Source organism: Ziziphus jujuba, chromosome 4 (genome assembly GCF_031755915.1).
Source record: "Ziziphus jujuba cultivar Dongzao chromosome 4, ASM3175591v1".
NCBI lineage: Eukaryota > Viridiplantae > Streptophyta > Magnoliopsida > Rosales > Rhamnaceae > Ziziphus > Ziziphus jujuba.
The window spans coordinates 8262652-8278168 of NC_083382.1; the positions used below are offsets into that span (position 1 = coordinate 8262652).

Sequence of the window (15517 nt, forward strand, 5' to 3'; positions counted from 1 at the left end):
TAGAACTCAAGATTCTCCTTCATCTTGATGAAACTTATAGATTTCAATGCCTTTGTAAAAATATCTGCAAGTTGATCTTGGGTCTTGCAATGCTTGAAATTTATTTCTCCTTACTTGACAATATCTTGTATTAAGTGATATCGAATCCTAATATTTCTGCTTGTCCTATGGAAAACTGGATTTTTTGACAGTGCAATTGCTGACTTTTTAGTCACAAAATAACACAGTTCCTTCCTTATGAGATGCTTGAGTTCATTCATTATCCACCTAAGCCATTGAGCTCGACATCCAGCAATAGAGAATGATATGTAGTGTGCTTCATTTGAGAAGAGTACAACAACATATTGTTTTTTTGTTGCCCAAGAAGCAACATTCGAACCAAGGCTGAAAACATAACCTGCATAACTTTTACTTTCGTCCCAATCACACTCACTTTAACCAATGAAATTTATTGATTTATTTTTCTTGTAATGAATTTCATAATCAGTTGTTCCCTTCACATATGGCAAAACTCTCTTTCTAGCTTCCTAGTGACTTCTTTTCAGCGTTGATATAAACCTGCTTAACAAATTAAAAGCAAACATAAGATCTGGCCTAGTTCTAATTAAATACATAAAACTTCCAATAAGACTTTTGTATCCAGTTTTACTCACTGCTTTTCCTTCGTCATCTTTGCTCAATTTCAATCCAAACTGCATGGGGTGTCAATGGTTTTGCTTCATTCATATTGAATTTTTGAATCAGATGTCCTTCATATTTCCTTTGAGAAATCACTACTCCTCTTTCACTTTATTCAACCTCAATATCAATAAAGTAATGAAGCAAATCCATATCTGTCATCTAAAGGGAAAAAGCGCCTTTTACGGTTAAAATTAGAATGTCAATTATTAAGAGATTACCACCTTTGTCTTCTATGGTGTAAAGAGCATGATCATATGCGCTTATGACTGTACCAAGTTCTCGAGGCTTGTTTTAGTCCATATAGTGCTTCCTTTAGTCGACAAACTTCACCTTTCTTCTCATAGTCGTGTGGTTATTTGACATATACTTTTTCTTTAAGAAAACCATTTCAAAAATATTAATTTAACGTCCATTCAATAAAGTTTCCAATCCTTTTGATTTTAATGCTAAAATTTAATGCATTGTTTCAAGTCGGGTTACTGGAGCAAAAATTTCTCATAATCAATGCCATATTTTTACTTGTATCCTTTTATGAGAAATCAGTGCCTAGCTTACATTTTTCAATTTCACCTTTTGAATTCTGGTTCGTTTTGAATACCCACTTCACACCAAGTGGTTTATTATCCTTTGGAAGGTCGGTTAACTCCCAAAGTTACATTCTTCTTACTTGATTCCATTTCTTGGTCCATGGCAATCCTCCATTTTTCATCTTGGCTGGTTTCTTCAAAACTTAGTTGATCTACTCCGGCAAATTATGCAAAATATAATAAAAATGATAAATTTTAATGATAAAAAATACACCACTTATAATATTATACATCATCAATAAATTTTATTCCAAACAAAACAAATTGGAAAATAATTTTTAAAAGATGTCAATTAAATAGATTTTCTATGACATAATTAACATTATTTTTCAATCTCCATACCATATAGATTTCAATAAACAGAACTATTAGAAATGCCTTAAAATGAATCTTTAAATGAATAAATACAAGATGGTAAAATCTAAATGTTAATTGATAAACAATTTAATGTCTCTAACATATTATCTTATTGCAAAATGATTTGGTTATGCGCAAAAGATATATACTAAAGTTCAATTAGGAAAATAAATAAATAAAGCCCATATAAAGTTTAATCATCCATAGTGGTTCTTCTTCACTTTCTTTTATTGGCTCCCTGTGAAAAGGAAAGAAAATTAAAATATTGTATGGAGTGAATGTTGACATATCTAAATTGTTTGGTGGGATGATTGGAGGTTAAAAGATTAGAATTAGAAAATGCAATACATAATATATATCAAACGTTGGATTTAGTCTATTATGTATATAGCAAATGCAAGAAAATGTAATCGGCCCACTCTTTAGCTAAGCCCATCTGCCCAGGTCCAAGTGAGAGTCCAATTCAAAACCAATTGGTTAAGGATTGAGAAGCCTATTCTAACCAAAGATCACATGACCTTCCATTTGGAATCTGTCATTTGTGTAGGCCCAAGTGAGTTTCCAACTCATAATCAAGTAGTCTACTTGGGATATATGGTATGCATGCTCTTTGAGTTTCTCAAAGATGTGTGCCAATGCTTTTTTGCTCATCCGAGAGATATCTCCATATCTCCACTGCAGCCTAATTTGGCACACCCCATACCCACAAATGCTTTTTCGTGCATTTGGGCATATATCTCCACCGCAGCATCTCCTTAAGTTTTTTCGTCCATATTGCCATGGAGGTTGCTCTAATACCACGTTCAGGAGAGTGTAACCAGTTCACTTTCTAAGTAAGCCCACCTCCCCCTTATTGCCATGAAGGTTGCTCTAATACCACTTTTAGGAGGGTGTGACCGCGGCTCACTTTTTGAGTAAGCCCCCCTCCCCAAATCCAAGTGAGGCTTCAACCCAAAAGCCAATCGATCATGTGTAGAGTAGCCTAACTAGGTTATATGGTGCATGCTCTTTGAGTTTCAAACTGATATGGGACTTTGGTTTGCATTATCCCAACAGTATATATTCAGTGTTAGCCAAAGTAGGACTCTGCCTCACAGTCATATATTTGAACATTTTTGGCTCCATATCTATCTATTACTCTGATATTAAATGTATTTTTGGCAAAAGATTCTCTCATTAATTTACAATACTTATACTCAATAGTATTCATTACACATGATATTTCTATTGTAAATCACCTAAACATCACCACTAGATATGTATAAAAATTGCTGATCATTGTAATTGTGGCTGGGATGCTACTAGTGGTATTAGAACATTAGAAGCTTCGTTTGAGTTTTCAGTCCCCTTTAACTCAATTTCTCTATTCCCATCCAAACGAGCTACTCTTCCACCCTCCTTCATTCTCTTAGATAACCACCACGCGCCAGCAAGTACAAACAACAATCCAATGATGCTGCCAATACCTGCACAACAACACCACCCCAAAAGAAATAAAATTCAAACTACAATATTACAACTTCCAAAAAATTGAAACTGTTTGTTCATAAACAGAACTGATTCATGCATGCGGGATCAATACCAATACGGATGAGATTAAGCACAGAGTGTTCATTATGAGATGGATAGTAGCATCCGTAACCCCCAAAATCGTTTTGACAAACTCCACCGTACTCTGTACAGCTATTGCTATCTTCCTTGCATTCATCAATATCTGCCAGCAAAACAAACAAATTATTTTCAGACACCTCAGAAATTTAAAATTTTCAAGAATATTGAGAGTTTAAATGTGCAAATGGTGTAGAGTTTTACTTTAACATACCTTTACATCCTTCAATAAGATAAGGGTTTCCTTCAAATCCCCATCCACACCTACATTCAACCCTGGACTGATTGAATATTACTGAAGAAGAAGTGGCAATATCATTATAATATGTATAGCAAGTCGAATTTCTGTAGCATCCATACTCGGAGTTTACACTATCCCAATAGCATTTGGGATTTGACCAAGTTAATTTATTAGTCTCAAAAGAAGTTCCAAATACATCAAACACTGAATAATATAATTCCCATTCAAGCAACACAGGCACATCAACCATCTCTTTAAACGAATAAATATCGGTAAAATTGGACATAAACCAATCTTGATCCACAAGGAAAGCATACTTGCAAACCTTCTCTTTTTCGCCGTCAACGGCATGAAAACTGGTCTTGAAGGAATTTAGATTCAAGGGGATGTTTGTCTGGCAGCAATTTATCCCACTACAGCTGTGGTTTCCAGTCTCACCGCAAGTGGACATGCAGCCGGCAATATTCGTCGACAATTTCGACGAAATCAACAACCCGAATGCTCCACAACCTACAGCGGTGAATCTGTTCTTCTGTGAGAACACAAAAGGGCTACCTTCCAAGTTGGGGCTCTGGCGGGTTTCTCTGTTGCAGTTCCAAAAGGTAATGGGGTTTCTAACCAGAATCGTGCCAGCTTCGACGGAAATCTCCATCACTTCCTGCTTGATGTGTCTTAAAAGTGGTATGGTGTTGTCTTTGATGCAAAGTACTTCAAACCATTCGTTGAGGAAACAGCCGGATCCGATTCCGAAAGGGTATGGGATGCTCACGTTTCCGCATTGCTTTTGACAGCCTGACTTGGCTGTGGGTGCTCCTGTTGCTACAATGATGAAAAAACAGAATAGAAGAACATGGGTTATCAATTTGCCAACCATGGTCCTCTGTTTTCTTGATCCTCTTGTCTGCATTGACTCCGTTATCTATGATAATCACCACAATAAATAAATAAATAACAATAACAATAGCAACAAAATAAAATAGACTTGATCCTCTTTTTGTCTGCATTGACTCCGTTAACTACGATAATAACTATAAAAAAAATAAAAAACAATTATATGTACATATTTGTTTGAATGTGTTTGCTTGTTTGTTTGTTTTTTATTTTTATTTTTTATTATATTGGATCTTGATTAAGGAAAGTTGAAGGTGGATTGTTAGTCAGAATACAGAATGTTCTATCAGCTGCTCTGTTTGACTGTTTAATTTTTTGCATTACCGAGTCAGCGTGACTAGGCAGGGAAAAGAGAATGAGACAGAAAAAAAGAAAGAAAATATAAACAGTCTAAGCTGTTGCTCACTATCATTAATTGATTATTTGAATATTATGACTCAATTGGTAGATTAGACTACATCATAACGAATATTAGTACAGTTTCGAATATTCTATTACGCCAATTATCGAATTCTTCCACATGAGACAAACAAGGGGTAATTTCTATGAAATGTCGAGGTGTCGAAAACCACAAAAAGAAAGCTTTCGCAATTAATGCTTAGGTTTGGTAGAAAAATCAATTCAAACCGAGTTTCAACTTTTAATTAAATGTCATTGTGTTATATATATATATATATATATATATATATATATAAATAATTAGATATTGGATAAAAATGGAAAGAGCAAAAAACAAAAGAAATTCGTCTATAGGTCACTTTAGTAATTAAATTAAGAAGGATTTGGTCATGGAACGAGTCTGCTAGCATTAGACACTCATTACATGGTAACTTTTCTATGTGATGATGTTGAAGAAATTCATCAAAGCAAATGTGCATTTTTCAATCTGCTAATATGCTCCATATATTACTATCTTTACTGATGATTACCAAAAAAAATGGAAAAGGAAATTACTTATAAGTAACCATATGTTTCTCATTTAGAGGTGCTTCCATATCTGATGAGGAAGCAATACCACCATAGGAAGCTGACCATGTCGATATAGAAACATCATCCCAAGGTGCTGTCATTTCATTTCCGTCATATTCGACCACTTCAACATTTTGCACGACATAATCAGAAGCTTTAATTGATTTTTGAATTCTCTCCAGCTCCATTGCCACTTCTTTCATCGAAGGCCTTTTCCTTCCACTCAAATCCAAGCATCTTTTCGCAAGTTTAGCAACTGCCATTATTGCTTCTTTTTCGCCAGTTGCTTCCTTCAAAATTGGAGCATCGACAATGTCAAACAAACAATTCTCTTCCATGGAAAGAATGAAAGAAGCTGCTAGACTTCCTCCTTCCTCTGCCTGCATAAAAACTGGTTTCCGTCCTGTCAATAGCTCAGCAAGAACCACCCCAAAGCTATATACGTCACTCTTATCGGTAAACTGGCTTGACTGGAAGTATTCAGGGTCCAAGTATCCAAATGTGCCATATACTATGGTGGTGAGGTGTGTTTGCTCAATGGTAACAGATCTTGAAGTTCCAAAATCTGCTATTTTTGCCCTGTACTTTTCGTCGAGCAGAATGTTTGAAGACTTTATGTCACGGTGATAAATGGGAAAGGAAGTGGCAGAATGCAAGTAGGAAAGAGCTCCTGCAATTTCCTTTGCAATTCGTAAGCACGTTTCCCATGTTAGTTGGAAGTCCTCATTTTGATAATGTATATACCGGAACAATGTTCCGTTTGGTATAAACTCATAAACTAGCTGTGAAGATATATAATCCACAAATTCATCTTCAAAAGGTCTGGTGTATGCATGAAGTCAACGTTTGAAGAAGACTCAAGTTGAATGAGTTTCAGAAGAAGCAAAACGCATCGTTTATAAGTCTCAGAAGAGCAAAACGCATCGTTTCATTTACTTGGAAATAAAGAAGGGCAAAGCAGTCATTTCCTGCGTTTTGTAACAGAATAACGGTATAAGTTGGACGACGACGTTTTGAAGCTGGTGTGTTATATATATATGAACAGAACTCTTTCCTTTCGAGAGAAGAAACAGAAATAACAGAAATTGTCTTTCTTCAAGCTTGTGATTGTGAGAGAGAGCTCCAAGATTCTTTTTCCTTTTCTTTAATTGTATTCATTTCTGTGTGTGAGATAATCTCTAAGTGAGATTGAGTGATTGTTGAGAGGGTGTATTCTGGGGCTTTGGATTTGGTGTGAATGTTTTCTGTGTGAAAACTTGTGTGTATACCAACGGTGTCAGTTTGTGTAACTACTGCAAAATCAATAAGAAACCAGAAGCTCTCACCGGAGCAACGAGGACGTAGGTCATCTTGACCGAACCTCGATAAATCCTGTTGTGTTTGTTTTGTTCTGATTTTCTAACAGTGGTATCAGAGCAAGGTTTGAGTATTATTGATTCTTGGTTCTGTGATTTGTGAGTTTTCTGTGAGAATCATCTGTGTGAAGTTTTCTCAATCTTTCAAGAAGTCAAGAATGTCTACAAAATTGGAAATTGATGTATTCAATGGCAAAGGTGATTTCTTGCTGTGGCGCAAGAAAATGAGGGCAGTACTGGTGCAAATGAAGGTGGCTAAGGCAATTGATGGAATTTATGCTGCTGATGTTACTGATGAAAAGAAGCATGAGATCGATGAAATTGCAATGAGCACAATTATACTGCATCTCTCCGATAGTGTTCTGAGGCAAGTTGATGATGTAAGCACTACTTCTCAAATGTGGCAAAAGCTTGAACAGCTTTATTTGGTAAGATCTTTACCTGATAGAATTCTTCTACTTGAACAATTTTTTGGCTTTAAGATGGATACTACTAAGGATTTGGACATAAATCTTGATGCTTTTAATCGTTTAATCTTAAGTCTTGCAAATTGTAAAGTTACTTTTGATGATGAACATCATGCTGTGATCTTATTGAATTCTTTGCCTGAGACCTATAGAGAAGTAAAGAATGCTATTAAGTATGGCAGAGATTCCTTGACCTTAGATACTGTTGTAAGTGCCCTTCGATCTAGAGACCTGGAATTAAAGTCTGAATCTAAAAGTGAAGGACTTACTGTGAGGGGTAGGAGTTCTACTCGAAGTTGGGGTCATAGTGACCATAGAAGTAAGTCAAGAGAGACTTATAGGTCTAAATCAAGATCTAGGGGTAGAAGGTGCTATTACTGTAAAAGAGAGGGACACATCATTAAAAATTGTTTCAAGAAGAAGAAGGATGAGAAAGAAAAGAGTCAAGAGTCTGGTGATTTAGCAGTGGCCTACACTGATGTAGAATCTACAGAAGTTTTGGCAGTGTCCACAAGTCAAAATCATACTGAATGGGTATTGGATTCTGGCTGTTCTTTCCACATGTGTCCTGACCTGAGTTGTTTTAACTCATATACTAAGTGTGATGGTGGCCAAGTGTTGCTAGGCAACAATCGATCATGTTCAGTAACTGGTATAGGTAATGTGCAGTTACAGTTAATAGATGGTACTGTTAAGACCCTCACAGCAGTAAGGCATGTACCTGAGTTGAAGAGAAATTTAATTTCTCTAGGCATGTTAGACGAGTCTGGCTTATCCTGTAAAGCTGAAAATGGTGTCATGAAAGTGACCAAAGGATCACTTGTAGTAATGAAGGGTCAGAAGAAAAATGGTTTATATGTCTTGCTTGGTAAACCATTAGTTAATTCAAGTAATGCTTCTATAAGTTCAACTGTTGATAAAACTGATTTATGGCATAAGAAATTAGGTCATATTAGTGAAAAAGGCCTATATTACTTGAATAAACAGAATGTTTTTGATAAGGATATAGTCAGTAGTTTGGAGTCTTGTGAAACTTGCATATTGGGCAAACAACATAGGCTTAATTTTAATTTGAGCTCAAATAGAGCCAAGTCTGTCTTAGATTATGTACATGCTGATTTGTGGGGACCTGCTAGAGTGCAAACACAGAGTGGAAACAGGTATTTCTTGTCCATAATTGATGATTATTCTAGAAAAGTCTGGATATACTTGTTAAAGGCTAAAAATGAGGTTTTTTCTAAGTTTAAAGAATGGAAATTGCTGGTTGAAAATCAAACCAGCAAAACTGTTAAAATTTTAAGAACAGATAATGGTCTAGAGTTTTGCAGTCGAGAATTTGATGATTTTTGCAAATCAAATGGTATTTTAAGACATAGAACTGTAAAATTCACACCACAGCAAAATGGTGTGGCTGAAAGAATGAATAGAACCCTACTTGATAAGGTGAGATGCATGTTAGTGTCATCTGGATTACCTAAGTTGTTTTGGGGTGAGGCTGTAATGACAGCCATGCATTTGGTGAATTTGTCACCTTCTACAGCTTTAAACTTTAGAACACCAGAACAAATGTGGTTTGGAAAGAAGCCTGATTATAGCAAACTGAGGGTCTTTGGCTGTGCTGCATATGTACATCAATCTGAGGGGAAACTTGAACCTAGAAGTTTGAAATGTATTTTCTTAGGTTACCCTCAGGGAGTTAAAGGCTATAGGCTTTGGGATAGAGAGAGTAGAGGTTTTAAAGTTATTATTAGCAGAGATGTTATTTTTGATGAAACCTCTATGCCTTGCAAAGATACTAACAATGCAGGTGATGAAATGAGCAACAAAGTGGAGACACGAGGTGTAAATTTGTTTCCTGAAGTGGAAAACCAAGACAGTGAAGACTTTGTGAGAAGGTCAACTTCAGAAGGAGTAGAAGAGCCTGAAACAGGTGAGGATCTAGAAAAAGTAACACCTGCACAATCTGAGGCAGATTCTGAAGATGATCACACTCAACAGCAGTCACCAAGTACAAGGAATAAGAACATAGCATCACCTGGATATTTGCTGACAAGAGATAGAGCTAAGAGGGCAGTGAAACCTAACAGAAAGTACAGTTATGCAGACTGCATTGCTTATGCCTTGGTGGCATATGAAGAACTTACTGACAATGAGCCAAGGAGTTACAGAGAAGCAGTAAATTCTAAGGAGTCAGCAAAATGGAAAGAGGCCATGAAGGAAGAGATGGAATCTCTCCATAAGAACAGAACTTGGGACTTAGTACCAACACCAACAAATCAAAGAGTGGTAGATTGTAAATGGATCTACAAGGTCAAAGAAGGTATGTCAAAATCTGAACCAGTGAGGTTTAAGGCCAGGTTAGTGGCCAAGGGATTTACACAGGTGGAAGGAATAGATTACAATGAAGTTTTTTCACCAGTTGTGAAGTATACCAGTATAAGAGTCATGTTGGCATTAGTAACTCATTTCGAGTGGGAGTTAGAACAACTAGATGTCAAGACTGCCTTTCTTCATGGTGAATTGGAAGAAACAATATACATGAAGCAGCCTGAAAGTTTTGAAATTAAAGGAAAAGGTGGAGATTTGGTGTGCTTGCTTAAAAGGTCACTATATGGACTTAAGCAATCACCAAGGCAATGGTATAAACGTTTTGACTCATTTGTGGTTAAATCTGGTTTTGAGAGAAGTGATTTTGACAGCTGTTTATACTTTAAGGATCCTATGACAGATAAGGCAGTGTATCTACTGTTATATGTAGATGATATGCTTCTAGCTGGACCAAATGGTAGAATTATACAAGTTGTGAAGAACCTGTTAAAGTCAGAGTTTGAGATGAAGGACCTTGGACCAGCTAAGAAGATTTTGGGCATTGAGATAGTAAGAAACAGGTCAAGATGTGAAATGAAGTTGATGCAATCTTCATATATTAAGAAGGTCGTTTCAAAGTTTTCAATGGAAGATGCAAAACCTGCAAGTGTACCTCTTGGTGGACATTTCAAATTGTCAAGTGAGCAGTGCCCATCAACTGAGCAGGAGAAGGAAGACATGATAGCAGTCCCTTATACTAATGCTGTGGGCTCAATGATGTATGTTATGATTCTAACTAGGCCTGATCTAGCTCATTCTATCAGTGTGTTGAGCAGATTTATGGCAAATCCTGGCCGAGGTCATTGGGAAGCTTTAAAATGGCTTCTAAGGTATTTGAAGCATACAGCAAATGAAGGGTTGATTTATAAGAAGGATTCAAGTGAAGTGGAGCTTAATGGATATTTAGATTCTGATTATGCAGGAGATAGGGACAAGAGAAGATCAATGTCCTCTTATGCATTTACCTTGTGTGGAAACTGCATAAGTTGGAAATCTCAGTTACAGCCTGTGGTGGCATTGTCAACTACTGAGTCAGAGTATATGGCAGCAACTGAGGCTGCAAAAGAAGCCATTTGGCTTAAAGGGTTGCTGACAGAGCTTAAAGTGCTTAAGCAGGAGGTCACTTTGTACTCGGATAGTCAAAGTGCAATTCATTTATGTAAAAATCCAGTTTTTCATGAGAGATCTAAGCACATTCAAGTCAGATATCATTTCATTTGAGATTTGACAGCTCAGAAAGTAGTCAGATTGGAGAAGATTCCTACAGAGTTTAATCCTGCAGATATGGGAACAAAAGTGCTCACTGTTGGCAAGTTTAGTACTTGCAAGAACCTGCTTCGAATAGGAGCAGGCTGATCATTTTGTAAAGAATTTTGCTGAGATGGTGATGAGTTTCGGGTTTTTTGGTTAAATTTGTGGATTAGGTGGAGATATGTGAAGATATATAATCCACAAATTCATCTTCAAAAGGTCTGGTGTATGCATGAAGTCAACGTTTGAAGAAGACTCAAGTTGAATGAGTTTCAGAAGAAGCAAAACGCATCGTTTATAAGTCTCAGAAGAGCAAAACGCATCGTTTCATTTACTTGGAAATAAAGAAGGGCAAAGCAGTCATTTCCAGCGTTTTGTAACAGAATAACGGTATAAGTTGGACGACGTTGTTTTGAAGCTGGTGTGTTATATATATATGAACAGAACTCTTTCCTTTCGAGAGAAGAAACAGAAATAACAGAAATTGTCTTTCTTCAAGCTTGTGATTGTGAGAGAGAGCTCCAAGATTCTTTTTCCTTTTCTTTAATTGTATTCATTTCTGTGTGTGAGATAATCTCTAAGTGAGATTGAGTGATTGTTGAGAGGGTGTATTCTGGGGTTTTGGATTTGGTGTGAATGTTTTCTGTGTGAAAACTTGTGTGTATACCAACGGTGTCAGTTTGTGTAACTACTGCAAAATCAATAAGAAACCAGAAGCTCTCACCGGAGCAATGAGGACGTAGGTCATCTTGACCGAACCTCGATAAATCCTGTTGTGTTTGTTTTGTTCTGATTTTCTAACACTAGCAGAGGAACTTCAGTCTCTAAACAACATCCTAATAGTTTAACAACATTCCTGTGATTAATTTGTGAAAGAATGACAATTTCATTAATGAACTCTGTAACTTTGACTGTATCAACTTTTTTAGACTTCTCTTGACCTCCCTTGCCAATATCAACTTTTTTAGAATGACAATATCAACTTTTTTGTAAACAGTACCTTGACCTCCCTTGCCAAGAACTCTGTTCATGTTGAACTGGTCAGTTGCCTTCTCTAACTCATCTGATTTAAACAACTTGGTTTTCTCAATATTGGCTTCCCCTGAAGATAATTGTTGTTGTAACAACAATCCACCATTTTGTTTGAAAAACTTTTCTCTGCGTCTTTTTTTAATATATTTGGTTAGCAACCATGCTGAAGCTGATAGAAACAACAATCCAAGGACGCCGCTGCCAACACCTGCATTCATCGATCAGAAAGGAAAAATAACTTCAATCGTCAATTGCATGAAGTTGACCACATAAAAGACAATTTGTGCCATATGTGTTGGATTACAACCCTTATGAATTCAGCAAAACATGTCCATGTTTTGTGGTACATTGGGAAATGACAAGGTAATAGAGGAAATTGTTAATTTGCTCATATATAATACTTTATTCTCAAATCCAGACACAATTCATAGCCTCATATATATATATATATATATACTTGATGAATTAATTAATAATTCATTAATTATAGCATACCGATTAAAATCGCTTTCAGTGGAGACTTTTTGCGTTCGGGAAGGCTGCAGCCAACGCCTCCAGGATAGTCAGTACAAATATAGCCTTCGCCACAATAATTAGGATCTTTCTTGCAAACATTAATATCTGAAATGCATTAACAAATTAACATATGTGAAAAACTAGAAAACTTCCCAAAAAAAAAAAAAAAAAGGCATTGTGAAACAAAAAAAAAAATAATAAGGATTTGTTGTTTTGTCACATTACTTTGCAAAACAAATTGCTTCAACATCTTCTAAAACTATTACCAAAGCTTAAAATAGAGAGTTTATCATTACGCATGATATTGATAATCACAAAAACAATTTACAGTTCACATAATAATAATTAAAGAATTTTAATTTATATATATATATATATATATTAAATGTTTGAAAAAATAATGCCTTTGCACTGAAATAATAAATTCAGCTTAACCTAAAGTATAGTCGTTTGATTGTGTCGTACAATTAAAATTGAAACTCATAAAAAAAGGATACATTTTTCATGTATGTAAATTTTCCAAATCGAATTCTTTGTTTAGGCAAGTGAAAGAGTTTTTTTTTAATATTTTACCTTTACATCCTTCAAGAAGATACGGGTTTCCTTCGAAGCTCCATTGCCCGCATGAGCACTGAAGCCTTGGCTGATTTACATTTACAATATAAACATTGCAAGACGAATTTCTATAACAACCATATTCGTATGTTGCAATGTCTGTATAGCAATTGTATTCTAAAAAACCAGAGCTATTGGTCTCCACAAAAGTTCCAAATATATCATAGGTTGAATAATGATACAGCTCCCAATTAAGCTCCACAGGAACATCAACCATCTCATGGATTGCAGAAATATTTGTCTAGCCGGACTCCAACCACCGTTGGTCTGCCATGAATGCAAACTTACATTGATTTCCGCTACCCTCTGCGGGAAGGTCGAGAAAACTGGTGTTGAATGATTTGAGATTTGATGGCATGGTTGTCTGGCAGCAATTTATACCATTGCAGCTATTACCATAAGCTGTGTCATTACAAATGGAGGAGCATCCACCAATGGATGCTTCGCCGGAATTCATCAAAGCAATGGCTCCGCAACCAACGGCTGCGAACTTGTTGTTTTGAGAGTACTTAAAAGGGCTTCCTTCTAAGTTGGTGCTTTCGCGCATTTGCTTACCACTGCAATTCCAGAAGGTGATTGGGTTCCTCACCTGGAAAGTGCCTTCGACAGAGATTTCAATCACTTCTAGCTTTGTTCTGTTCAAGATGGGTTTCGGAACGGTGTTCGATGAGTTGTTGTTTTGGCAAATGATTTCGAACCTTTCGTCCAGGAAACAGCCCGGTTTGATCCCAAAAGGGAATGGGATGCTAACATTTCCACAGTGTGAAGGACAGCCATTCCTGGCTGTTGGTATTTCTGATGCTACTTGATTCATCATGAGCCATGAAAACAACAGAAGAAGATAAAATGTAAATTGTTTTCCCATCATTTTTTCTTTTTCTTTATTTGTTTTCTTTGTTTTTGTTTGTTGTCCTCGTTCTAGTTCTTAATCAGTATATATCTAATTCGGTCTAAAATGAAAAAGAAAAGTATTGAAATTTCTCTGCAACTTCATGCTTAGACTATGTCGTATATTATGTGATCGATCATTTTTTTTCATTTTTTTATTTTTTTAATTCCCTGACCGATAATTCTTTCTTTAGACTTCACGAGTCTATTTTTTCCGTCTGGCGCACTATACCGACACATGTAGTTTTTCTCGTTAAATTGTAAAATTTTCTATAGCTTTAAAGTTAGTATTAATTTTTTGGAATATAAATTAATGACATGTGGTATCTAATTTAATTTAATTTTTTCCTAGTGCCTAGCCAATTACTGTCATCTTCTTCTTTATTTTAACAAAAGTTTGGCTATTTTTATTTTAACAAAAGCCAATTACTATATTATTTGAATGTTTTATAAATTAACAAAAGTTTGGCTATATTTGCTATTGGTATTGATTGATTATTATTTTTTGGATAATAACATGACAATTAGTATTAATTTGATACATTTGACTTAATTTTGTATATTAAATTTTTAAATTTTTTTTTTTATGAAATTCAAATTTTAATATGAAAAAGTGAATGAGTAGTCAATTAAAATATCATGTGAATATTAAGTAACCATTTGCTTATTTTCTTTACATATATATATATATTTTTTTTTAATGAAGCCCTTTTTTGTACTCTTACTTTTAAGCTATGTATTTCACTAATGTACTCTCATTTTTTACATTAATTTACTCTCACTTGAATAAATAAATTGTATTTATGATATGCTTAATACCTCTTTATAACTACAAATCAACTTTTTTCCCTCTTAAGAAAAATGAGTGCGATAATTGCTATTTTGGTTGCATTCATCAATAACTACAATCGAATTTGTCAGAGACCTAGGAATAATAAACTTCTTCTTATAAATTAATTAATTTTAATGATTTGAATATTTAAAATATGTTGAGCTTTAAATTAAACCTTCTACTGATTGAGTAGTGGATTTATTGGTCTCAAACTCAATTATTCTCAGTTAAAGTACATATACATAAATCAATACTTAATAAAATAACTCCCATTCAAGTACCATTGGCACATTAGCCGGATTTGTATTTATAAAAAAAGCATATTCTTTTTAATAAAGAACATTTTTATGTATAATTAAAGGTTTGAGATGACATATAATCCATATTTAAATAAAAATAAAGACTATTCAATAATGGACCCATGCTGACAAAAATACCCTTTATATTGTAGATGCTATAGGTTAGACTTTCTCCATACCTCTTAGTTTTTCTTTCTTCCTCTACATGAAGTTTTAAAATTCCAATAACTTTGGCATATATAATAAGTATTTATTTATTTTTTTTCTACATAAAAAAATGAACATGGAAGAACTAAATTCGGAAAAAACTTGAAGATTTTTTTTTTTTTTTCAATTTGCAGCAAGAATGGAGATCTTTGCATGTTGCTTCGTCTATATCTCCCCTCATTCTATCTAATTTTTCTCCTCGCTTTTCTCAATCTCTACAGGCGGTTTAAAAAGCATATAAAAAGGTATATTTCGACAAGATTTAATTTTTACCAAAACATGTATATTTTTGGTTTAAAGGCCTTTTGGAGGGTTATTTAAGCAACAAATTATCCAACAATATTCTTTATATTA

The 15517-nt window shown here is 35.0% G+C and overlaps 2 protein-coding genes across 2 annotated transcripts; both read right to left on the reverse strand.

Moving 5' to 3' along the window:
- Window positions 1–2727: 2727 nt before the first annotated feature.
- On the reverse strand, window positions 2728–4542 carry LOC125421974 (wall-associated receptor kinase-like 10). The gene is made up of 3 exons (XM_048472305.2): window positions 3448–4542; window positions 3208–3339; window positions 2728–3091 (listed from the first exon to the last, which is right to left on the reverse strand). Exons 1-3 carry the CDS (start codon window positions 4379–4381, stop codon window positions 2901–2903), a joined length of 1257 nt encoding a protein of 418 aa, XP_048328262.1. The 5' UTR covers window positions 4382–4542; the 3' UTR covers window positions 2728–2900.
- Window positions 4543–5315: 773 nt separating this feature from the next.
- On the reverse strand, window positions 5316–13805 carry LOC125422077 (wall-associated receptor kinase-like 1). Its single transcript, XM_048472532.2, has 6 exons — window positions 13198–13805; window positions 12896–13005; window positions 12302–12427; window positions 11758–12014; window positions 11579–11707; window positions 5316–6116 (listed from the first exon to the last, which is right to left on the reverse strand). The coding sequence occupies exons 1-6, from the start codon at window positions 13803–13805 to the stop codon at window positions 5316–5318; spliced, it is 2031 nt and encodes a 676-aa protein (XP_048328489.2).
- Window positions 13806–15517: the final 1712 nt, after the last annotated feature.